Below are 25,428 nucleotides of genomic sequence, written 5' to 3'. Positions count from 1 at the left end.
AGGCAGGCCCTGATAGGCTGTTTTATAAACAAAATTAAACGTTACTTCGATGCGCCTGTGTTGTTTTTATGCGATGAAACCTTTAGATGAGAGAATAACGGGACTGATCTGCCAAGGTTTATTTGCGTAACGTACAGTAATTGGGGAGATGATTCTTCATCGGAACAGATCCTGGGGAAGGTCTCTCCGGCACGGATAAGATGTCTGAGTCCCTGCAGCCTGGACGCTCACCGACGCGATGGAGTTTGATCTTCTCACCATTTCTTCTATACTCAGGTGAGGATAACGTGCGACGTAGAAAGCCAGGGAGCCGACGAAACTGTCCCCGGCACCCTAAAAACCAAAGAGACTCAGAATATAACTTCTCTGCCGATAACAGTCCGCCGGGGGCTATTACCTGGAAGGAGGCAAAACGCCCCGCTAAATACTTAAAAAAGAGACAGTATCCGAAGATGATAAAAAATGCTTAAAAATATGAAGCGTACCCCCCACAATGCATAACAACTGCCCAAGACTCTGCATAAAAAGCTGAATAATGCCATAAGGGGTTAATGCTGCACGTTGCCAGGGGCATTATTATTGTTTGCCACAATTAAGTACAGAAGTACAGCTTTGCATATTGTTTCATGGAGGGCCAGCCATGCATCTGCCCCTGTTATACATCAAACTGGACTGGGAAACATATTCTGTCGGGCGGTAGGTGCAGCTAAACACTACGCCTCCCCACCTCTGAGACATCTGGAGTCTCCGGGGGGGAATCGCTGCTTCCCAGGGACTCTGGGTCAGATTCGTCAATCTCTTGGCAGATGAGCCGCAATTTGGTCCCGCCCACTTCATGCCTACTGCCGCCTCCGTCTAACTGGGACCAGCCCTATTCCTTCAACAAAGCCACACCCCCAGAAGAAGGGAACATTTCCAGGCATGTTCATGGGTTTTATGGCTAACAGATAAAGTTTAAACGGCAGCTCATTATCCGGCAGCACCCAGCCCCCGGCGATCATGCGCAGCTATCTATTTTTTCTTATTGTTCCAGATCTCTGCTCTTGGTTTCATTGTTGGGACTGTTTTAAGTTTTCCTCGCGTCCTGTTTTTTTTTCCGCATCTCTGTTCCTTGAGCAGGAAAATTGGGGCAAAAATAATGTGAACCGGAACCCCGGGACCCAGCGGGGCTGCGACGGTTAACGAGCCAAGCAGAGCCACCAAACTCTTATACACAGTCCTGGCGCTGGGTGTGAAAACTCCTGCCTATTGTCCTTTTTTATGTCTAGACTCTAAAAGTTATTTATTCATGGATTTTTTTTCCACTTTTCAAGCAGATTTTTTCCGCGGACGGAAACCCCTCGCGTCCCCCCCCCCCCCCCGCAGTCAGATGCCCCTTGCTCCTTTTTGTTGTGAGATGCTTCCTCTTGGCCGCGTTACCGGCCATCACCGGTCAGTGGATCCCCGCCACACGCACAGGGACATTACTGCTATTTATACCCCGGAACATGGAACGTTCATCTTGATTGCTGTATATTTTAGTACGATACGTTAAAGCTGCAGTCCCACTGGTGCAAAACATTCATTGCACCGTCTAGAGCGCTAAGCAAATAAACCTCCGCGGATCTGAGGTTTTATTCTTTCTTTTGAAGGTTTAATCACAAAAAACCCACAAAGTTTTAACCCCTTAAGGACCGGGCTCATTTTTCGTTTTCTACCCTGTGGGACCGAGGCTGTTTTGACACTTTTGTGGTGCTTGTGTTCAGGTGTAATTTTCTCCTCACCCATTTAGTGTACCCACATAAGTTATATATTGTTTTTTTCAGGACAAGATGGGCTTTCTTCAGATACCATTATTTTGATCGTATCATCTTATTTACTATAAAAAAAATAAAAAAAACATGGTGAAAAATTGAAAAAAAAGACATTTTATGACTTTTATTTGAAAAATCTTTTACTCACCTAAAAAAGCAAGTAAAAAAACTAGCTAAATAGATTCTACTACTTGTCCTGAGTTTAGAGATACCCAATGTTTTTATGTTTTTTTGCTGTTTTTTGTACGTTATAGGGCAATAAGTACAAGCAGCGTTTTATGATTTCCAAATCTTTTTTAACAAATCTGGTCAGTCTGCCTCCATCTCCTCTTTGGAACATCTTTGAAGCCGGTTAACTCAATTTAACCCATTCAAACCATATATTTTTGAAAACTAGACACCCCAGGGTATTCCAAATGCTGTTATTTTAACCCTTTCCATGCACCAATTATACAACTACACTTTGTCAAACTTTGTAATAGTAATTTTTTTAATTTTTTTTTCCACACAAATTGTACTTTAGTTATAGATATACAGGTTCTGGTATATGTCACTATCAAACAACACCCCAATGTGTGTTCAGGAACATCTCCTGAGTACAGCGATACCCCACATGCATGGGTTTGTCAGATTGTTCGGCTGGTAAAAGGCTACTTTTGGGGCATGCGTAATTCAGGTGGTCATTTGGTCATTGTGCCTCCCTCTCCTCTTTGGAATATCTTTGAAGCCGGTTAACTCAATTTAACCCATTCAAACCATATATTTTTGAAAACTAGACACCCCAGGGTATTCCAAATGCTGTTATTTTAACCCTTTCCATGCACCAATTATAGAACTAAACTTTGTAATAGTAATTTTTTTTTATTTTTTTTTCACACAAATTGTACTTTAGTTATAGATATACAGGTTCTGGTATATGCCACTGTCAAACACCCCCCCAATGTGTGTTCAGGAGCATCTCCTGAGTGCAGTGATACCCGACATGCATGGGTTTGTCGGGTTGTTTCAGATTTAAAATGCCACATTTGGGAAGTGCGCTTTTTTTCTCCATTTTGGTCAGTCTGTACCTATGCCCTATCTTTGAGCTAGGCCACTCCAATTTACCCCATCAGCCATTTTTTTTATATATTAGACACCCCTTGGGTATTTGAAGTGCTTTTATTTTAACTCTTTGTTGAGATTTTTTGAGAAATTTTAGCACTTGCTCAAAATAATAAACTTTATTTTTTAATTTTATTTTATTTTTTTAATACTTTTTTTATATTTTTTTTTACACATTTTGCTGGTACTGGATGGTTCATCTAGTGACATCACTGCATAATTATTTTTAAATGTTAGCAAATTTTTTTTAATTTTTTTTTCCATTTTTTTTTTTTTTTTTGACTATTTTACTAATCACATAGTGATTAGAAAGCTGGGCTCCATTGACTTGCATGGTTGAATGCAGTACCTGTATTCAACCAGCAAGTGGAGCCAGTTCTCTAGAGGGTCTGGAGACCCTCTAGCGAACTTTTTCGTCTCTATTGTTTTATTTCCCGGGCCGCCGCCATCTTGCTTGATGGCGAAGATCACCGGCAGCGGCGGCTGTGACCGCTCTCCGGAGCGGTCACAGCCCACCTAAAGGTAAGTGTTTGGTGTCGCTGGATGCCTCCTGATCGAGGCATTCCAGCGACACCATTTAAGTTTAGGAGGCGATCGTTGATCGCCTCCTAAACGCTTTTAAAACGGGCGTCCGCCGCCATACAATGTATGGCGGCTGTTGACGCCCCGGGGAGGGGCCAGACATGGCCCCCGATGCCGATCTCGGCCTTGCTGAATGCCTCGACATCGAGGCATTGCAGCAAGGCCGTTTAAGCGAAGAAAGTGATCCTTGATCACTTTCTAAGCTTATTTAATTTTTTGACGGTTCAGGACCGTCAAAGGTCATTTAGTGACCTTCTTGTTATGACGGTCCTGAACCGGCAAAGGTCGCGAAGGGGTTAAAAAGATCTTTCAATTTCCATGGTAACCAGTGTCTGCTTTTGTTGTCACGTGACAATTAAGTGTTCCCAGTGAAAATGCGAATGAGGAAGACCCCTACTTGGGTTGTTTCTAATGCAGCATTGGTGGAACAGCACCTTTATTCAGACACGATTCCCAAAGAACTTTAAATAATAAAAAAACACCTTTTAGTATTTAAAGTTTTATATACATATATATATATATATATATATATTTTTTTAAATATAACAAAAGACAGGGGGCCTTTTGTGCTCTACGATTCCCCACCACCCTCAGCCAGAATGATGGTGAGGGTGATGAGAGTTGTAGCCCACAAATAGGTGCCACATCCTTGTACACTAGGGGCGTAACTAGAAACCACAGAGAGAAAATTGCCCCCGGCCCTGATTTCATCAAGTAATATGTCCCACGGTGCCAGCTTTGCCCAAAACAGCCTGCCTGTGCCGTATTTGCCCAAAACAGCCTGCACTATCCATACCAATAACTGTGGCTATTACCCACACCTAGCGGCTTTAAAGGGGCGAACAAGTGGTAGCAGGTTGTGTCCCCTGCAAACATGATTGCTTAACTTGTCCTGAATAAATAAAATAAATAAATAAAATATAGACGGTATATATATATATATATATCAGTGAATGCAGACATTAGATTTTTTCTATCACAGCTCAAACAGCAGGCGCTTCGTAGTCTGAGGCACTAATACCCCGATCGTTTTATCCCTGGGTGGGCAGAGTATCCAGCTGGGGGGACGATCCATTCCCCTTTTGAAATGAATACCCCCATAAATCTAACACCAAACATTTAAACATTAGGTAGGACAGCGAGTACCTTTCGGTTAACCCTCTAGTAGACGGTCTAGTCTACGCCACCCATGTGGCTCTCCGGAGAGGTCAGGTCTTGTGCCACAATCCGCCCCGGCTCCGTCAGCTTAACAATGATAAGGGAGGGTATCGGAATTCCGCAGGTGGTGAGTTCCCCCTGGGCCAATATCTGGGGATCTGTTCCCATTTCCCGACTTGATTCATGGATGATTCACGAAGGAGTCACGGCCGTTATTAACCCCTGCATTCCAACGCCATGACCACATCACACACAATGAGCTCTTTGTACATACTTTGTGTCTTTATAACCAAATAGCATTTAAAGGAAAGATCAAAGAGGACAGATCTGCCGAGAGATTCCTTTCCCAATCGTTATTTGAGTTGCGGTCGGAGAGGGAGAAGAAAGTCCTTGAGCTCAATCATGAACACGGATTTACCATTAGGCTGCGAGACGAGACGGATCCCGCCCGGCGACCCCGGCAGGTTATTTGTGAATATCGCAAACTCAGCCACGGTAACCCCGGGGGGCTTTCGCACAGACGTCACGGCAATCCCAGCGGCGCATGCTGGTCGGCAGTCACTTCGTGTTCGCTATGTGAACGTTCCGAACTCGAACCCCGCCGATCGCCGTGACGCGTTCACATCCTCTTTGGCCCTTTATCACTCCCATCACTCCTGTGTTCCAATGGCCCTTTATCACTCCCATCACTCCTGGGTTCTAATGGCCCTTTATCACTCCCATCACTCCTGTGTTCCAATGGCCCTTTATCACTCCCATCACTCCTGTGTTCCAATGGCCCTTTATCACTCCCATCACTCCTGTGTTCCAATGGCCCTTTATCACTCCCATCACTCCTGGGTTCAATTTCACACCGTTTGGCCTCAAAAAATATTTTGTAACCCTGCCTGATAGACCATGAACTTTACCTCTCTAATGAACAGGCGGAGGGGGCACGTCTACTAAGTGCTGGCATCTGTTCTGTGCAGCTGCGAGAGGCTCTTATGCAAGAAATAAACGCACATACGGGGGAAACGAGCGATGATCGGCCCGTTTGGCACATGTCCACGAGCCGTGGCCGCTGTCTGAATGCTGACTCAATCATGCGCAATCAGTATGGGGGTGAGAAACGCTGCTTACTCACCCTTCAGGAATTCAAAGAGTTAAACCCGGGAAACAGATCCAGTTCTTTTCTTGAGCAGGATAAACTTACTAGGGGTCCAAGGGCACAGAAAGGGTTAATTGGACCCTTCGCATGAAGGCTACTGGGTTGTCTGGTGCTCTCGACCTCGGCTAGACCTTCACCTGCCCCGGGTTGATACCTGAGCCTCACCTGCCCAGACCCTGGTCTTGGGATTCCAGCAGGTTTGCCCAAAGCCCTTGGGTTCTAGAGCGTAGTCCTGGTGGTTACTGTACCTGGACGCTCAGCTGAAGGGGTTTCCTGGGGGTCTGTCTGCTGGCTCTGACCTTGGTACAGAGCAATGGTATATTTTGGCCGGCAGCCTCTGTGCTGCGTTAACGGAGAGAGATCACCCTGCTGGGCGACTGATCTATCCTACTACTCAATGGGCATGGCTTCCCCAGCGTCTCTCCCCTCCGCCTGAGGCAAAGCGCCAGGATAAGACATGTCACGGACCTTAGCTAGGGGGTCTCTAGGAAGAGACCCTTCTCAAGGTAGCTTCTGGGGGTGGCCGAGGACAGCAAATCCCATAAATACAACCCGGCCAGAGATAAAATTCAGATAATTAATTCAGATTCCATGAGCGTGGCCATGAAATAATAACAATAACAATAATGCTAATAATAACAGCAATAATAATAATAATAATAACAGCAATAAAAATAATAAAATAATACTAATAATAATGTTATTTATTAAAAAAAATAAAAATAATAATGTTATATAAAAATAATAATAATCATAATAACAGCAATAATAATAATACAATAATACTAATAATAATGTTATTTATTAATAAAAATAAAAATAATAATAATAATAATAATAACCACCTCACATTTACTAACAGGCTACAGAAATATTTTAAACAATTCCACACCGGCCATTTTTCCAGGAATATTTAAAGGGGGGGTCCCACTATTTATCAGTCAGGTTCACTCGGCGAGCGCGGTGCTAGACCGTGGTCACTACTGTATACAAGTCACAAGCCCCCTGAGCGTCTCCGGCTAATGCAAGCCTACGGGGCAAATCCCTTCATCAGCTCTGCCACGGACAGCCGGCTCAGCGGTGGCTCTCATCGGGTAATGCCACCCAAATACTGAGATACATAACGACACTCATTAACAAAAAAGCCCCCCCGCCCCGGAGTATAACGTGATCTCCATCACATGGAAAGAGCTGACCAATCGTCACAGATTTATCGCGAATGATTTGTAATTCCGCTGTCATCCGTAACTCCGATACATTATCCGGCCCTCAAGGATTATTATTATCGTTATTATTATTATTATCGTTATTATTATTATTATCGTTATTATTATTAATCACCAACAAATTCCGCAGTGCTGTGCGATATAAGTGGGGCCGTTAACACATACATAAAATATACATTCATACATACGAGACCCGGCCCGTGAGATGCCATCTGGTACTTTAGAGATTGTAAGCTCTTTGGCCAAGGGCCTCCTCGCCTGTTGTTTCTATACGTCAGATTGTTATGTTATATACTACTTGCTTGGTATTGTACAGCGCTACAGAATCTGATGGCGCTATATAAAACGGTAAATAACAATAATTAGATCTTTCCTATGGAGACTTAAGATGCAGTAAATACATCCAAGAGCAGGTTTCTTGGGGGGGGCTTTGGGGTTTCTTGGAGGGGGGCTGGGAAACTGTCACTGACCGTCGTAATTCTTGCACAGTCGCGTTCCTCCATCTAACACAGCGTTAAAGTGTTTTTACAGAGGAGAAAACTCCTTTCTAAGCCTCGCTTCAAAACCGTAACCAAGAGACCAGTCTACCCCGAAAAACACGTCAAACCCCGCAAAGTACAGAAGTAACAGAGAAACCCAGAATCTGCCGGCAGATCGGCCCCATTCGGCCCCCGTCTAGTCCCCCGTTTCTCCTGCTGTAAAGACTCGAACCTTAATATGTCTATCCCATGTATGTTTAAATCCCCTCACTGCCTCTCTACCACTTCTGCTGGGAGGCTTTTCCACTTATCTACCACCCTCTCAGTAAAGTAAAACTCCCTTCCGTTCCATCTCAGTCTCTGATCCTCTAGTGTTGGATTCCGGTCTCTTTTCTCCTCCTTTGAAATAAATTCCCTCCTGTCCTTTATTAAATCCCTTTATATATTTAAACGTCTCTCCCATCCCCCGTCTCTCTCTTCTCCCCCCCCCATGCCGGACATATTGAGACCCCTCAGTCTTTCCTGGTGATTTCTGTCCCCCTGGTATATTTTTCATAAGTTTAGAATGAATATCCCTTATTTTTTTTATATAGCGCTGACAGATTCCGTAGCGTTGTTCCGTTATAGTTTTCTGACATCACGGAGCCCCCGGGTCTATTTATTGTCGAAGTGCTTGGGACTGTGGGGCAGACTCGTCTCGTTCCCCGAGGCAGCTGCAGACCCCGAGGTGAGTGCCTGTCTTGGAGGTTAGAGCCTGTCTCGGAGGCGAGTGCCTGTCCCTGAGGCGAGTGAGTGCCTGTCTTGGAGGTTAGTGCCTGTCTCGGAGGCGAGTGCCTGTCTCGGAGGTTAGAGACTGTCTCGGAGGTGAGTGCCTGTCTCGGAGGTTAGAGCCTGTCTCGGAGATTAGTGCCTGTCTCGGAGGTGAGTGAGTGCCTGTCTCGGAGGTTAGTGCCTGTCTCGGAGGTTAGAGCCTGTCTCGGAAGTTAGAGCCTGTCTCGGAGGTTAGTGCCTGTCTCGGAGGTGAGTGAGTGCCTGTCTCGGAGGTTAGTGCCTGTCTCGGAGGTGAGTGAGTGCCTGTCTCGGAGGTTAGAGCCTGTCTCGGAGGTTAGAGCCTGTCTCGGAGGTTAGAGCCTGTCTCGGAGGTTAGTGCCTGTCTCGGAGGTGAGTGAGTGCCTGTCTCGGAGGTGAGTGCCTGTCTTGCACGGCATCCAGAAAGAATGCCAGAAACCCACAAATTCACCCAATTCCCACACACTGCAGATTACTCATCGCTGGGACGGGTTCTGTTCCTCGACAATACAAAGGTAGCTACGTTGGCCGATACAGAAGCTTATTAACCATTTCTAGCTGGTAAATTAAACTCATGACCCCTGCTGCCCCTCTATCCTCCCCTGATGCCCCTCTCTCCTCCTCCTCTGATGCCCCTCCACCCCCCGATGCCCCTCTCCCCTCCCCTGATGCCCCTCTTTTCTAGGAGGTCAGAATGTTTGCTGGGTATGGGGATCGCAGGGTTCTACAGCCCTAAAAGCCCCGATAATGTGCATAGAAGCAGCAGAAACTGGGTTTAAAAATGTTAATAAAACACATTATTCTTCTAAATGCCCCACTTAGTTGCACAAATGCCCCCCCATAGGACACAAAGGCACGTAAAAAGTATGGGTAGAGCCACGCCCTTAACACCCCTCTAACCACGCCCCTGAAACAAAAGCATCCCCCTCTCAAAAAATAGATATATACGGGTGGACATGAATGCTCTTTTCTTATCACAGACGGGGAAATTTCCAACTGTGTGTCAGTTGCCTTCATGGCCAGAGAAGGGTTAACTTGTGCTCAGTGCGGATACAACGGCTTCTACAATCCCCGCCGGGGCGATAATATAACCGCGGTGACATCATTCAGCGGGACCCCCGTTACTCGCACGTAACTACGAGATGCATGAGACATCCATGTGAGGGTCAGGGAAGCGCAGCCCTGGCTTCAGCTGAGACCCCCGTCATCTCTGGGTGGTCCAGGGCTTCACAGTGACGGCACAGCGTGGCATCGCATCGCTCTTCCCAGACCAAGTCGTTTTTCTTATTTTTAGAGGAATTCCCATTAATTCCTCCGCCCCGATCCCGACGCGTCTGTAAGACCTCCCCGGGGGGTCTCCATCCCACCACCAACTTTAATTCATGGAGACTTCCCCTCTTTGTGTGTCACGGGGAGCGTTTTACCGAACTGAAGGAGGGACGTGGAAAACTAAGACGAGGTTGGTAGGTGCCAACAGTCACAAATTTGCCTGGTAGTCCATGGAACTGGGCTTATGTTCACTTGAGATAGTGCTGATTCTCAGGACTTCTGGCAGCTTTGTTTGCAGAATATTTAGGAGATATACAGGAGACCAACCTCTGACTAAGACCCCCACGGAGCTCCTCGTACCGCCGGGAACATTTACTCTTTATCACTGTTCAGCGAACCGGCATATCCAGGAAATTCCCCTAAACGCTTAACAAATAGATGATCTCATGGGGCTGAGAATTGTTAAATTAAGTGCGGAAGGACTCCACGACCCACCACACCTGGAGCCATCGCATCATCTCTCCCCTGCCAAGAGCATGGCTGTGGTTGGAAGAGGAATGCTCGGGACAAGGATTTAAACCGGAGTAACCTTCCAAGCATAGTATCACTTGGTAAAGTGGAGACATTTGTGCCACCTCATGAACTATGCATTATAGGACCGGCCCAGGTGGGTTTCCACTGTAAGAAGGACGGGGCTGGCTCTGGACAGTGCATAGACCATAAGGTGATAGCTGCCAATTCAGTGTTTAGTGAATAAACCCTTTAGAATACTCGATAGACTAAATAAACCCAACTCAACTCAGATGATGGCCGAACTCACCATGGTTCCTCTCATCCTCGGCCGTTGGTGAGTTTCTTCTGAGTTGACCTTGGGTGTTATTCAACTTCCTTCGGAGGAAACCGTAACCGAGTCAACGCCAGACCTAACGTTTGGCTTTCACAGAGGAAGTATTAATGATATCAGATAAGCGGCCGGTTGTCTCCTGTTGGCCGATCGAGCAGAAGATCTCAAAGCTCCTCCAGAAAGAGTCAACGTAGTGAGCGGCTGCAAAGCCTTGAAGTTGAATATCAGGACAACCAAAGTTCTAACCGTCAGAACATCCAGAAGTCTGAGTGTTCCAGGTTCTACCGGCCCACACTGCGGGAGAGCAGCTCAGAGCATTCATGAGAAGGTTCCCTTATAATTACGGGGCGAACCTAGACCTGAGGCTTCTGGTTTCTCCATGTGTGGTTGGGGCGGTTGGACCTTAACCCAGGTCCTGTACAGAAACTGCCTTCTAAACGTGGGTTTATGGGTGGCCGTTGTCCATGTGCTCAGAGCGTGACGCGTATCAAGGGGGAGGAAGTCCCAAGCTCTGTTCGTCATGAAGACACAATGGAAATAACCGTATTGGTCCAAGTGAAGACGGTATTTCATCGAAGGTGACCGCGGAGGTCCTGAGAGCACATCTAAAGATGGAAACGGGGGGTTTGGATGTGATGGGGGAGGAAAGTCAGAGGTTCCACATGCAGGGGAGGACTGAGGGTCCTAAAACCTTCATGGCTGGGTCATGTTCGGACGGAACGCCAGCCCACCTTCCATGGAATGAGGCACCATTAGCAGCGAGTGACTCTGCTTGTGGAGGCAGGATCTGATTGGAGGTTAGTTACCCCCCTGTTATGCACCCCCGCACCCCACCCAACCGGGAAAATTATATTTGTACGTTATGGATCCTATCCTGTAAATAAAAAAGAGCCGTTGGCCTATAAGCATTTCAGGGCCAGCCCTAGGCCAACAGGCACCATATTTAAAACCACATGAAGCTCCACTGGCATGGATCTTCTGTCGCTCTGATCCTAGGCCTAGGGGTGTGTGCCCCAGTCTCCATTTCTTACAACTTTATTAACAATAAACAAACTCCCCTCTCCTATCACTCTGAGTCACACGCTGCCACATGCGCTTCCGTTATTCTAGCTCAAGGTTCCGCGAATAGAACGCCGCGGGGCGGACATGCAGCGTCTCCATTTTCAGGCGTATCCTGTAATCTGAATTATTATAAATATAAAAATGAACCCAAACGGGGTTTTCAGGGTCGCCGAAACCCTAGACATTTTTGAACGGTTGGCAGGCTGAGAATTATAGGAGTTGTGCTCTCACAGAAGGGCTAATGGTTTTAAGGGCTAAAATGTTGTGGGGCGGGGAAGGGGTTAAAGCCGCAAACAAAAGATTTACTGCAACTGGGGTTATAACACTTGGTCAGTTTGCTGCCATCTGCATCCTCGCCGCCGAGAAACGCCTATCACACAAAGCCGCTGATGTACATGTTGCGCAATCAGCCGAAATTGCATTATTAGGAGGAGGAGGAGGAATTTGATAAAATGTGTTAAAACCGCAATCCCGTGTTTTTTGCTGATGCACAGAAACACGCGTGACTCGGCCCCCGAAGCCGGGACGGTTAAACCGCAAGAAAGAGACCCCCCCAAAAAAAACAAATAAAATCCAGATGAAATAAATTAATAAATAATAATTCCCAATTCCCAGAGTAATTCCCAATAAGCAGACCAACAGCCAGGACTGTCCTAGCTTATTCAGGACTGTCGAGAGCTATGCATAAAGCCCTACAAATTAATAAATATTCTACCTGTTATTCTACCTGGGATCTGCCAGATCACTGAGCAGATGACCCTGTGCTCAGCGGACGGGCCCCTGGCGGCCCCCAGCACATTTCCCCCTGAGTGTTTTTTAATTCTCTGCAGGACATTCAGAAGCATCATGTCTGCCAGGTTTCCAGTATCGACACCTCAATGCCAGCAGTCCCAATAAATGAGATTGTCGCAGGACTGTCCCAGAAAACTCGAGACTGCTGGCTGCTATGCATGACAAACCGCATTGAAATGAGTGGTCGTTGAAGTTGCGATCGGTCCCACGGTCAGTGCTGTAAGAGCCCCCTATGACCCCATGCGTGACGCGGGTGACGAGGTGCGTGACGCGGGTGACGAGGTGCGTGACACAGGCGACGAGGTGCGTGACACAGGCGACGAGGTGTGACACAGGTGACGAGGTGTGACCTCCGCTTTGCTAGCACGCTGTTCAGGTCAAACGGAACCTAAACATTCCATATCCAGGGTATGGGGCTCCACAGGGCCCTGTACCTCTATGACACTAATAAAGGGACCTCCAGGACAAAAAGGTAGGTCAGTTGGGGGGATCCCATGCTCTTCAATCGTTGGGACCCAAAAGGCCATGAGGACTGGCTCTGTGTGGCCCTAGGCATGCCCTGCCCCCATACAAAGCCACACCCCCAATGGCCTAGTCTCATTTGCATTGATAGGTCGGCTCTCCTGGGGCCGGCCATCTGAAGAAGTATTTCCGCAGCCATAAAAGCAATGCACGGGATATGACATCATATCCGGCGCGGCGATGCAGAGTCCCCGGGGGGGGTATGATGGGGGAATAATGCTGGATATAGAGATGGGGGGGTGATAAACCCACGGCGTACAGGTAAGTCCTTAGGGCAATCTAGAGGGTAATGAAGGGGTTAATAATGTTTTTTTTTTACTAAGAATTTACTCCCATCCCTCTAGATTGTAAGCTTCTGAGCCGGGCCGCCTTTCGCCGTAGTCAGCCGGTTCTGGTTCTGTCAGTCCCTTTGAGTGTAGGGAGTGTAAGCAGCGCTGCGGATATTGTTGGCGCTACATAAATAATAGATAATATTAATAATAATCACCAAAAGGGATTATTTGCTCAGGGTTACGCTAGCGTGTCTCAGTGCTGGTATTACTGCCGTGTGCACCGCGCCGTGTGCACCGCACCGCGTGTTCTAAATCACCGGAAGTCTCCATGTTCTAAGCACCATGCGTTCCACGCACCGAGGTACAACAGCGTTATAAAATCACATTTAAATACAAAAAAAAGCCCTTAAAACCTATCAGCCGTTTAAATCACCGCCCTGCAAACAATCCGCTTCTAAGAACGTCCGCGTTTGGGCTTTTTGCTGCTTTTTCCGTACAGAAGCCGCTAGGACGCTTTTAGCTTTTAGGTTTTCTTTTGCCCGGAGATCTGCAATTTAAAAGAATCCGCCAACCCACGCAGGCAATTACTGCAGTAAATACCCACTTTGGGGGCTGATTAACCAGGCGCTGTCGCTTGCGTGCCGCGGGTGAGCTGCCGTTACCGATCATTCCTGTAAAACGAGCAGTTAGGAAGACAGGCCGTATTTTTAGCTCTTTTTTTGCGGCAGGTCGGGGGGGGTAATTATTGGGTACGAAAAAACCTGACGTCTTTTTAGCGCACATACGCGGCTCGGCAGGGGGCAGATTCGGCACGAGAAGTAAACTAGCATTGGGTGGCACCGCAGAATAATCATCAGGGGGCAAAGAGGTCCCAAGTTCCCTCTCACTCACTGCCTCCCTACCCACTCCATTGACCACTTCCGTGCCCCGTCTCCTTTCCCGATGCTCCTCGTCTTCTCTTGCCTCTTCTTCTGTCTTCTTTCTTCGTCTGCTTCTCCCCAGCATCAATACGGCTGACCCGATGTGCCTTTACATCTTTTTTTTTTATGTCGGCACCAACTTTGACTAAAGACTCCACCGTCTGATGGACTGACGTTCCTTTAAGTGTTTTATCCACGTATCAGTGAGTGGGACTTGCTGGCACCAAGAGCCCGCTGATCTGCCACACAGGCTACCATGCCACCCAAAGGGGCAGAATTCACACAAGAATAGACTATGGGGGGGATGGGGCGGCTGCGTCACAGGACGGGCCGGACGTCTGTCCGTGGGATGGCGTACAACCTGTCCTTGGAACGTTGTATCTTCATGAAGAATTCTTCATACATACGGCTGATTTAAGGGAATTGTACGAAAGCAGAGAGAGGTCCTGGGTAACGGCTGCCGGCGGTCTGTCGGGGATGATGTAAGAGATCAGCATCGCACTGAGGTATTACACAATACCTCCTATATGTTTAAAGGGGCGCTGACTCCATACAGGACTAAGATATTCACATTTATATCTTGCCGCCAAGATGTATCCGGCCAGACAGCATACTTCATGCAAATTCTCACAATCCCTTAAGTACAGACAGCATCAGAATCCTATTGGCTGCCAAGTTGTAAGCCGCTTCCTGTTCTCTCCCTCCGTCAGCCCGAGCAGGAAGTTGTAAGCCGCTTCCTGTTCTCTTCCCCCGCGTTGTTTTAGCGGACGGCGCGTGAGCCTCTAGCGCTAGAGATTGATTCCAGCTGCGCAGGTCCCTCCGTAACGCTATTACCACGAATATGTTATGGTGAGGCAGTGACGGACATAATTGAGAACTTCCTAGGATAGGCTACAAGGAGCTCCCCCTCTTCTATGGTAGAGGCTTTGTGATGGGTGGGTCTAGCACTAGACAGCCTTTTGTGGGTGGGGAGTGGGAAGGAAGTAGGCAGGGAGTAGGCGTGTCCATCTTCCACTCCTCTTCCAGGAAAAAGATGAACCCGGAGACTCCAGGTCACACATGGGGAGTCCATAGATACGGTGATGGGGCGGCAAGATGGCAGCTCTACCATTCAGAGCAACATGGAGATTCTATAGAAAATGATCTCGTTTGCTAGTCAATGTTTATGGGTATGACGTGCAAGAGATCATAACGCCCGAAGGGGGCACAGGAGGCACCGCTAAGCCATGAGCTTCAAGCACTGGAACGACGTGTAAGGAAGTGATCCTCGGTCTCACACCCTAAGAGTGTTCCTGAGAATATATGTGGAAATTTAACCAACGTTTGCTAAATGGGTAACTGGAAAGTTTCACAATCAGTAGAGATTATCACACCCCGGGGCGGCAATCCGGAGCTTTTATAAAACCCAGCATTGCAAAATAAACCTGGCGGCTACAACCACTATTACTCAGCCATATCTCTGAGCCGTATCTCACAGAATACGAGCAGACGTTTCACAACGAGATCCGAGAGACGCAGGGGAGAAGTCAGAGGTCCGAAAACCCAGACCCCCAGCCACCCCACCTATCACAGAGCAAATCTCATCTATCCATCTACAGTGCTCTGTTTCTATGTTGATATCGCTGTTAAGCAGAGCAAATTAACCCTTTGTGCTTTATTAACTAAAACAAGAGGGCCCCTTTTTAAGTCAAAAACATCAATTTGAAACACAAACGTTAACACAGAAGATGCTACGTTATTTATCGATATAACTGACCGCTTCCGGATTTATGGTAATGGATACAACACTTACTGTGGTGTCCACGGCCGTCACTTTATTAGTAGGGAGGTGCCTTGGGGTGCGATCATCCCGAGACAGGACCACGCAGCCCTCTCCTCCCAACGTGACAATCACCAGACGGCAGCCCCGGTCCAGTAACAGCGATCCAGCCGCCCCAGCATCGCCAGCCCCGGCGACCCGGACCCCCGTTAGAATTTCAGCCTAAAGAATAAAGTCAGTCGTTATTACAACGTGACACCCCGCACCCCCCTGTACTATTTATATAGAGTGGCAATACCCATCATATCCTCCCTGGAATGTTCACAGCAATCGCAGGGTTAAAACACATTTGGCTTAAAGGTGAACTTCCTCCAACTGTTTTATTCCTCGTATCGGGTTAAAAATATTGCTGCTTGTAGTTTTTGCCCCATAATTTAATGTTTTCAGGCAGCTGCATATCAGCCGTTTGTATGATTCTCGCTCTGTTATCTGAGCCCCGATCTACTAAACCCCCCGACTCCTTATCATACTGCCTGTGGGGAACAATAGAATGACTCAGTTTTAATCACCCAACAGGACTCATGAATACTGTATACAGTGCTAGGGGGGGTATTACTGTATACAGCGCTGGGGGTTATATTACTGTATACAGTGCTGGGGGGTTATATTACTGTATACAGTGCTGGGGGTTATATTACTGTATACAGCGCTGGGGGTTATATTACTGTATACAGCGCTGGGGGTTATATTACTGTATACAGCGCTGGGGGTTATATTACTGTATACAGCGCTGGGGGGTTATATTACTGTATACAGCGCTGGGGGTTATATTACTGTATACAGCGCTGGGGGTTATATTACTGTATACAGCGCTGGGGGTTTATATTACTGTATACAGCGCTGGGGGTTATATTACTGTATACAGCGCTGGGGGTTATATTACTGTATACAGCGCTGGGGGTTATATTACTGTATACAGCGCTGGGGGTTATATTACTGTATACAGCGCTGGGGGTTATATTACTGTATACAGCGCTCGGGGTTATATTACTGTATACAGCGCTGGGGGTTATATTACTGTATACAGCGCTGGGGGTTATATTACTGTATACAGCGCTGGGGGTTATATTACTGTATACAGCGCTGGGGGTTATATTACTGTATACAGCGCTGGGGGTTATATTACTGTATACAGCGCTGGGGGGTTATATTACTGTATACAGCGCCGGGGGGTGGGGTTATTACTTTATACAGCGCTGGGGGTTACAGGGGGGGGTCACAGACGTCTCACCTCACTTTCATTGCAGCAGAAGATGTCCGAATAGCTGTAGAATTCTGGGTCCAGATCAGAAATGGCCGGCGCTGGGTTGAAAATCGTCTTAACTGAAGCAACAAAAAAAGTTTTTTTTTCCATCATTCCGTCACTAACAGCGGCTTAGAGAAAACCTTAGAAAATCCCTTTTACTGCCCAACAACCCAAAAGTTAAAAGAATAAAAAACAAAATGACTGCAAATCTTTTATTTTTAAATTTTCGGCATTAATAAATATTGTGTTATATATAAAAATCTTTTTTTGTTTTTAATGTTAAAAAAGCCCTGCTTGGCCTGAAAAAACTCGGGTAAGATAATATCGTGAGAATGGCAAAAAGTTTCAGTCTTTAGGGTAAAAAATAAAAATCCCTTTGGTCGTGAAGAGGATTAATAACTCCCTGTAGTTCTTAATATTTATAGTAAATAAAGAATATTATCTCAGTAAGCCCCGCCAGCCCAGCAGCTCGCTGCTTGCAATCAGGTTCCTCCGTGACCTGCGTTTGTTTGCTATAAACAAGTCCTTGATTTTTAATGAGTTACGGATGCGTCTGTCTGGCTCGGCTCGCAGTCGGGCAGGGGATCAAACCGTTCGCCGAGTTTCAGAGGCTGGTTAACCGGCCGCTTGCTGATCTCATCTGTTTCCATTGGCGAGCGCCTCCGAGACGATCTGGTTCTGCTTACTCCTTCCAGAGTATCCGGGCTCGCTTACTGCCCGCCGCTTGCCCGGTAATCGTTCAGGACGTAGCGTTACGCAGCGCTATCGCAGAATCAGCTTTGAAGCCAACTTCAAGAATCCCATTTCTGTTTACAAGCGTTTGGAGCCCCTTTTACTGCTTTTAATTTACATTTTTGCCCTCTTTACCTAACGTATCAGTCGTCTTAGTCTGGCACTTCCAGCCTCATCATTCCCTTTGAATATATGTATCCTATGAAGCTCTGCTTAGATTGTTGGCACTATATTAATAAACTATATTTTTATTATTATTATTATTATTATTATACATTATTATAAGTTTTGTTGTTTATAATAATAATAAAAACAAAAATAATAAGAAAAATAATAATTTTATCATTGTTGTTATTATTTTATTATTTTTGTTTTATTATTATTTTTATTTTTTTATTATTGTTTATTATTATTATTATTTTTATTATTTTTATTTTATTATTATTATTTTTATTATTATTTTTATTTTATTTTATTATTATTTTTATTTTATTATTATTATTTTTATTATTATTTTATTATTATTTTTATTTTATCATTATTGTTTATTATTATTATTATTATTTTTTTAATATTATTATTTTATTACCGGTATTATAATTTTTGTTATTATTATTTTGGTTGTTTTATTATTATTATTTTTCATGTAGAGCACTACTTGCTGTGAATTTGTTTCGTTTAAAGGGACACTCCAGCCGTCTTTAATGCGTTTGATAGCTGCATAGTCCCTTTTGCAGACGCATGAGCGGATTTCGCAGCGTTCCCGTCCCGCGGCCCGCAGCTATTCTGCGTGCAGGAGACGTGTGTTTTGCGCTTCATTCTTTTCATTTTGGAAGAATGTATATTAAAGCGCTCCCGGGGGGTCCGGGTCACTCATACTGGTTTAATATGCATTCTTCTGTAGTAAAGCTGTGTAACGTGTAATATTTTCTCCGAGGTAGACAAATCTAGGCTTTATATCGCTGCATTGTCGGTAAGATTATAATACAGGCTTCTCAGATTACTATCCAAGAACCTGAGGTTAAAACAGGCTCCGGCATAAAGCTACCTGGGTGTTCGCGCTACGGCGGGAGAGAAAAGCGGCTCATTAAAGGGGTTTTTAGAACAGCCTGCGAGCAGCGATGTGTGAATTATCCCCAAAGAGACAGCCTATTAACACTAACTACAGAAGCAGAAAAGTAGAATTTGACGACAGATAAGAACCTTATTCAGTCGTTGGTCTCGTCTCACAGTATTAGCCTCTACCACTTCTGCTGGGAGGCTGTTCCACTTATCTAGCACCTGCTCAGTAGAGTAAAACTTCCTTCTAGATTTAGGTTCTAGATTCTGAAATGTCAGGTGGGTTGGGATGATCTCACCTCCGGAGGTCCGGGCCATCTTCAGGGCTTGCAGTGACACCCCAGGCGAGATCTCCAGCTGACAGACCATCACTTTGGCTCCGCTGATAGCAGCTGAAGCCTTTCCCAAATCCTCTGCGTCCAGCAGCAAATTGGCACCAGCGACGATCACTATGGCGTTCTGACCTGCGAGACGGGAGACTCGGTCAGTATGAGGGCTTAGACTGGGTTGCCAGAGCAGAGCTGCCCAGCTGTACATAAAGGTAAAAAAGGTTGGGGGTCAATTAGAAATGTCCTTTTTTCTTTTTTTTAAAGAAAAGTACATTTTGACCATTGATATATATCTACACACACAGACACGCACACAGACACACAGACACGCACGCACATTCAAAAGTTTGATGTGCTCTTGTTTTTGGAAGAAGAAAAAAATGTGTCCATTAAAATAACATGAAATGGAAATCCAGCGCAGGCGGGGTTAATGCCGTAAATGAGTATTATAGCTGGAAACGGCTGATTTTTAATGGAATTGATTCATAGGCGTACAGAGGCCCTTTATCACTCCCATCACTCCTGTGTCCCAATGGCCCTTTATCACTCCCATCACTCCTGTGTCCCAATGGCCCTTTATCACTCCGATCACTCCTGTGTTCCAATGGCCCTTTATCACTCCCATCACTCCTGTGTTCCAATGGCCCTTTATCACTCCCATCACTCCTGTGCTCCAATGGCCCTTTATCACTCCCATCACTCCTGTGTTCCAATGGCCCTTTATCATTCCCATCACTCCTGTGCTCCAATGGCCCTTTATCACTCCCATCACTCCTGTGTTCCAATGGCCCTTTATCATTCCCATCACTCCTGTGTTCCAATGGCCCTTTATCACTCCCATCACTCCTGTGTCCCAGTGGCCCTTTATCACTCCCATCACTCCTGTGTTCCAATGGCCCTTAATCACTCCCATCACTCCTGTGTTCCAATGGCCCTTTATCACTCCCATCACTCCTGTGTTCCAATGGCCCTTTATCACTCCCATCACTCCTGTGTCCCAATGGCCCTTTATCACTCCCATCACTCCTGTGTTCCAATGGCCCTTTATCACTCCCATCACTCCTGTGTCCCAATGGCCCTTTATCACTCCCATCACACCTGTGTTCCAATGGCCCTTTATCACTCCCATCACTCCTGTGTCCCAATGGCACGTTGTGTTCGCTGATCTAAGTTTAAGTTTAAAAGGCTAATTGCTCGTCAGAAAACCCTTTTGTAATGATGTTACAGCCAGAAATTCCCTTGTTTTCCATGAAAGCAGCTGAGTGACCCCAGACCTTTAGTAGTGTGAATATATATTTATTTATACACACATTTTAGGGCAAACTACTTGTCTGTTTGAAGGAGTGATGAGTGAGGAGTACCTGGAACCTTAGGGTACCGCGCTGTATTCCTTATTTACCTTCGCTGTTCACAATGATAGAAGCCGCTCCGGTGGCTGCCGCTCCGGTCTGACCCACAAAATCTGGGGAACGGATAAAAATATTACTTATGTAGTAAAGCATTTTAACGGAGACTCCGGGTACAGAATACAGAGGCCGCGTTAATAAATCGGCGTTTATTTGAGGGAGTTCCAGAGATTCTCTAGAAACCACTCCAACCACATCACAGAGCCGGGCGAAATGGGTTTTCTCTTTCCCTTTTCATATGTTTATAGGGAACAGCTGTGCTGAAAAAGAGACTTAGATGACGTATGCCATGGAGAGGCAAAAACAACATCTGCTGAGGACAGCTGGCAGCACCAAAACTTCCCAAACAATGCCGATCTATGGTGCTCAGACAGACCTCCATGACCAGGTGTGAGCAGAAATGTGGCGCATGGGCAAAACTGTACAGCATAGGCAGGATTGGGTGCAAGGGGCAAATTTAAACCCCGTTGGCTAGTCGTTTAACATGCATATTTCATTGGTTGGGCTGTATGGGATAATAGACTTGATATTGTCAGCATTTGGGCTACAAGCTGCTGTAAAAGCTTCAAGGGAGCTCTAGTCCTAAAAAATCTACAACAAGCAACATGTCCCCAGTGCCAGCTTTGCCCTCAAACAGCTTGTGAGTGCCACGTTTGCCAACAAAAAGCTTATCAGTGCCACGTTTGCCAACAAAAAGCTTATCAGTGCCATCTTAGCCTCAAACAGCTTGCCAGTGCCATCTGTGACACCAAACACCCTGCTTGTGCCATGTTTGCCCCTGCGCACGCTACCTGCAGTAGTGGTGCGTATCTCTTCCTCCCTTCTGTGGGCAGACTGATCCAGCATGCAGGAAGTGGATGTGATGTCACTTCCTGCACGCTGGATCGGTCAGACACAGCGTGCCAGGAGAGTGTGGGAGAGATCATCCGATCTGATAATCTCCACACTCTCCATGCCGCTAGCTGCGGGTATTACCCGTACCTGATGGCATTAAAGGGGTAAACAAGTGGTCGCAGGGCCCCATGTGACTATGGCTTGGAGGCCAGTGAATGGTGGCATCTGGCTTGGCTCGTGAAGAGTGCAGGAGCGCGAACCAGGAACAAGATGGCTGCGATTCCAAAACTCGTCACACAATTACCTGTGGAAACATTATTCTGTCTGAAGTTCTCTATGTAATTGTTCCCGAATGAATCGTCCCCGACCTGCGCGAGAAACCAGCAGAAATAGCGAGTCAAACAGATGATAAAAACATTTATTCCGGAGCGCTTGGGCATCTCTGCGGCTCCTATATAATTATTTAGATGTATGGACTGTATATAGGGGCGGGATCTGTTACAGGCCGCTCTATTTATTCTCTGTGTTCTTATAATAGATTTTTCCTTTGTAATTAAATTCCATTAAAAAAAAAAAAAAAAGATTCCTTTAAATAAACTTGATTTCCACGGGGGCCGTGTGTCATCGCTGCTATTTTTTCCCCGATCTGATAATACAAAGCCGCTCCCCCCCCCCCGGAGGTGCCAGATACAGACTCTGGACGCGAGAGCCTCGGGGTATTAGAGAGCGGCCGTGGAATTTCACCGAGAATAAACACAGAGGTTCCAGTAAGAGCGGCCCCGGCGAGGGCTCATCCTGGAGCGTCTCCAAAACAGCAAGAACAATCATTTCTGGGAAAAGGCAGCAATCGGAGCGCCCGGGCGTTAAATACCAAATACCATTCACAGCGTCTCACGAGCTGGGGGGCCGAGGAATGTCCCATCTTCAGCTACAAGTGATAAAGGCTGATGATACTCACCCGGGGGGGCTGGATAACAAGTCAATGACAGCGCTGGCTAGGAATAACAGAGTGTGTGACATGTAACCGTATAAGTATGTACAATAGAACAGCCTCCCAGCAGAAGTGGTAGAGGGTAATACAGTGAGGGGATTAAACATGCATGGGATAGACATACGGCTCCTGAATCTAAGACGAGACCAACGACTGATTAAGGTTTGAGTCTTTACAGCAGGAAAAGGCAGACTAGACAGGGGCCGGATGGGGCCGATCTGCCGGCAGGCTCTGGGTTTTTACGCAGAGTCCGTAGGATTTCTGCATCGGCCATTTTTTCCAAGGATAAATAAAATTGTGGCATAGACACTAGAAAAGCCGATCTCTGCTCCTAAAATGCTCTGGGCTTTATTCACTAAACAGTGATTAGCAGGAGAACCCGTTCATCTCTCCATGTATTATGAAGGTTTAACGCTGGCATCTTTCTCCTGAAGAAATGGCCGAGCTGCCCCCCCTGTGTTTAGCTGAGAGGTCAATAAAATTCCGGCGCCATTACCTTACAAACCATTGCGGTCTTCGCTCCGAGCCGCGCCGCCTGAATACATTGATTCGCTCCTTTTCCACCGAAACCAATAAAAAACTTGCTTCCGTGGATCGTCTCTCCGGCTTTGGGGAGGCGGGGGGTCAGGCTGTAAAGTGGGCAAAAACATCCAGGTGACTGATGTATCCTGAACAGCATCATCGATAAAGTAAAATGATTCTAACAGACATAATTCAAAGCGCAAACAGCCCTTTATCACTCCCATCACTCCTGTGCTCCAATGGCCCTTTATCACTCCCATCACTCCTGTGTTCCAATAGCCCTTTATCACTCCCATCACTCCTGTGCTCCAATGGCCCTTTATCACTCCCATGACTCCTGTGCTCCAATGGCACTTTATCACTCCCATCACTCCTAACAGACAGTTTGGATTATATGTGATAAAGGTAAAGGGACAGAATATTAGAGCCCATTTTTTAAATCGGTTCATGCATTTTATTCTGAAAATGAGGTTTCCGTCTCCGCTAGCAGCTGGCTGTGTACTGGAGTATGCTTCCTGCACACCTACGGAAGCCAATGGGTGTGGCGACAACCAATGGCATGTTAGAATCAGAGTTGCTTGCATTGATGTGATTGGCTGCTGCTATTTCCTTTGCGCTAAGAAGTTGAGCTGCAGCGCATGCGCGGGAAGTGTGATTAAGTACGACAGGTGGGGGACCCGAGACATCAGAATGCAGCAACGTGAACTGGAGTCCATGCGAGGCCGCGATCTGCGCATGCTCTGTAGTCAGCTGCTCAGTCCTGACTGTTATATCAAACTGCATTTAACCCTTTCAGGTTGCTTTCCACAAGTTTCTAACACCCAAAGGGTTAAGGGAATCTTTTTTTCCCCGCAAAACAGCTTGGTGATGAGACAATGTTATAGAGCCCATGACTTCATAGTCTGTCGCCATGGCAATCACTGTCATAAACACTGATTCCAGCGATCCCGGTGCGTGCGGCCGGTGAGATCACGGACTCTCGGGGGCCACAGTAACAATCGCCCACTCAAAACAATGGAAGGTAACGTCTTCCCAGGTGCAGCAACAGTCTGAGAGCGTGACGAGGGGCAATTACTACCTCTTCAGTGCAGCGGATCATCCCAACAGCTGATCTCCACGATGTCACGCCGCTCCGATCCTGGGGAGCTTCTACTATCTACCCTAAATAGTTTCAGTAAACGGTATTTACTAATCCGTATCGACCTCATCCATTCATTAAAAAGAAAACGGGATTTGCAAATGAGTGGAACTGCAGCACAAAGTTTTATTACTGTTATGTATTGTTTTATATAGCGCCATCATACTCCGTAGCGTGGTCATAGGACCTGGTTTTAGAATGTAGGTTTATCAGCAGGATCACAAAGGATTGTAAGGCTTTTACTCACCTGACCAGGTCTGTCATACAAGACCCGACCACAATCACCTCGGGAACCTCTTCAGCCATAGTTTTCTTTAGGGGGGGATGGGCTGGAAAAGGAAAATCTTTTATAAGGATTAAGGTGTAAATGTAAAACCCGGACGTGACTGCGGGTCCAAAGATTACCTGCTACAGTTTCCAGGGCTGATGACCTTTCGCCGGAAACAATCCACACGTCAGTGTTACAGGAAAAAAGCAGAGGGGTTTATTCACTAAAGCAGGCGTTAGCCCCCTGTATAATGTATAGTTACATCAGCGAACCTGCCCCTGTATAATGTATAGTTAAATCAGTAAGCAGGCCCCCTGTATGATGTATATGCAAATCAGTGAGATGTCCTTATAATGTATAGTTAAATCAGTGAGCCACTACTGTATAATGTATAGTTAAATCAGTGAGCCGCCCCTGTATAATGTATAGTTAAATCAGTGAGCCACTACTGTATAATGTATAGTTAAATCAGTGAGCCGCCCCTGTATAATGTATAGATAAATCAGTGAGCCGCCACTGTATAATGTATAAATCAGTGAGCCGCCCCTGTATAATGTATAGTTAAATCAGTTTGATTCCCTGTATAATGTATAGTTAGTTCTCAGATAAATAACCTACCCAAGTTATCTATACATGACGCGGGGTTTGTCTCAGCCATATCTGCAGGAGAAGCTCAGTGATTAGGGTTAAGGTAAAAGGGCAACCCAAGGTGCTGAAGTCTCCCCTTTAGAAAGCCGGTCACAGGGGATTTCATGTAGATTGAGAGAGTCCCTCTGTTTCGGGACTCTTGGCAGATATGTACTATTAATGTTGTTATTCAGGCGTCATCCTTAAAAGGTCTTTTTATTGGTTAACTGAGAACAGATTGCGACAGTCGCCTTTTTCATTTTTTTTAACAACTCTCATTATGCTCAGCCACATTCTGACATAATTCCCCTTAAAATGTCAGGTCTGGAAAGGCATCCCCGGATTGCCGGATTCCGCTGCCACTTACCCCGAGACAGGGTGATTGTCAGAGGAGAAAGGTCACCGATCAGCCCTGCGTCCAATCCTGTCCCGCGCTGGTTATCACGTGACACATGAAACGCGGAAATGCGAGTGCTGCAGCGGAGACTGTTGCCTTGGTTA

At 46.3% G+C, this 25,428-nt stretch overlaps 1 protein-coding gene across 1 annotated transcript; it reads right to left on the bottom strand.

The window, feature by feature from the left end:
- Positions 1-104: 104 nt before the first annotated feature.
- RBKS (ribokinase) lies at positions 105-25,368 on the bottom strand. Its single transcript, XM_053458900.1, has 9 exons — positions 25,295-25,368; positions 24,280-24,361; positions 22,869-23,001; positions 21,686-21,749; positions 20,541-20,603; positions 19,112-19,276; positions 17,007-17,098; positions 15,749-15,937; positions 105-333 (listed from the first exon to the last, which is right to left on the bottom strand). The coding sequence occupies exons 2-9, from the start codon at positions 24,336-24,338 to the stop codon at positions 157-159; spliced, it is 942 nt and encodes a 313-aa protein (XP_053314875.1). The 5' UTR covers positions 24,339-24,361; positions 25,295-25,368; the 3' UTR covers positions 105-156.
- Between the last annotated feature and the right edge of the window lie 60 nt (positions 25,369-25,428).

The sequence above is a fragment of the Spea bombifrons genome, chromosome 3 (assembly GCF_027358695.1).
Source record: "Spea bombifrons isolate aSpeBom1 chromosome 3, aSpeBom1.2.pri, whole genome shotgun sequence".
Taxonomy (NCBI): Eukaryota; Metazoa; Chordata; class Amphibia; order Anura; family Pelobatidae; genus Spea; species Spea bombifrons.
This window is presented reverse-complemented; position numbering and strand designations above follow the sequence as displayed.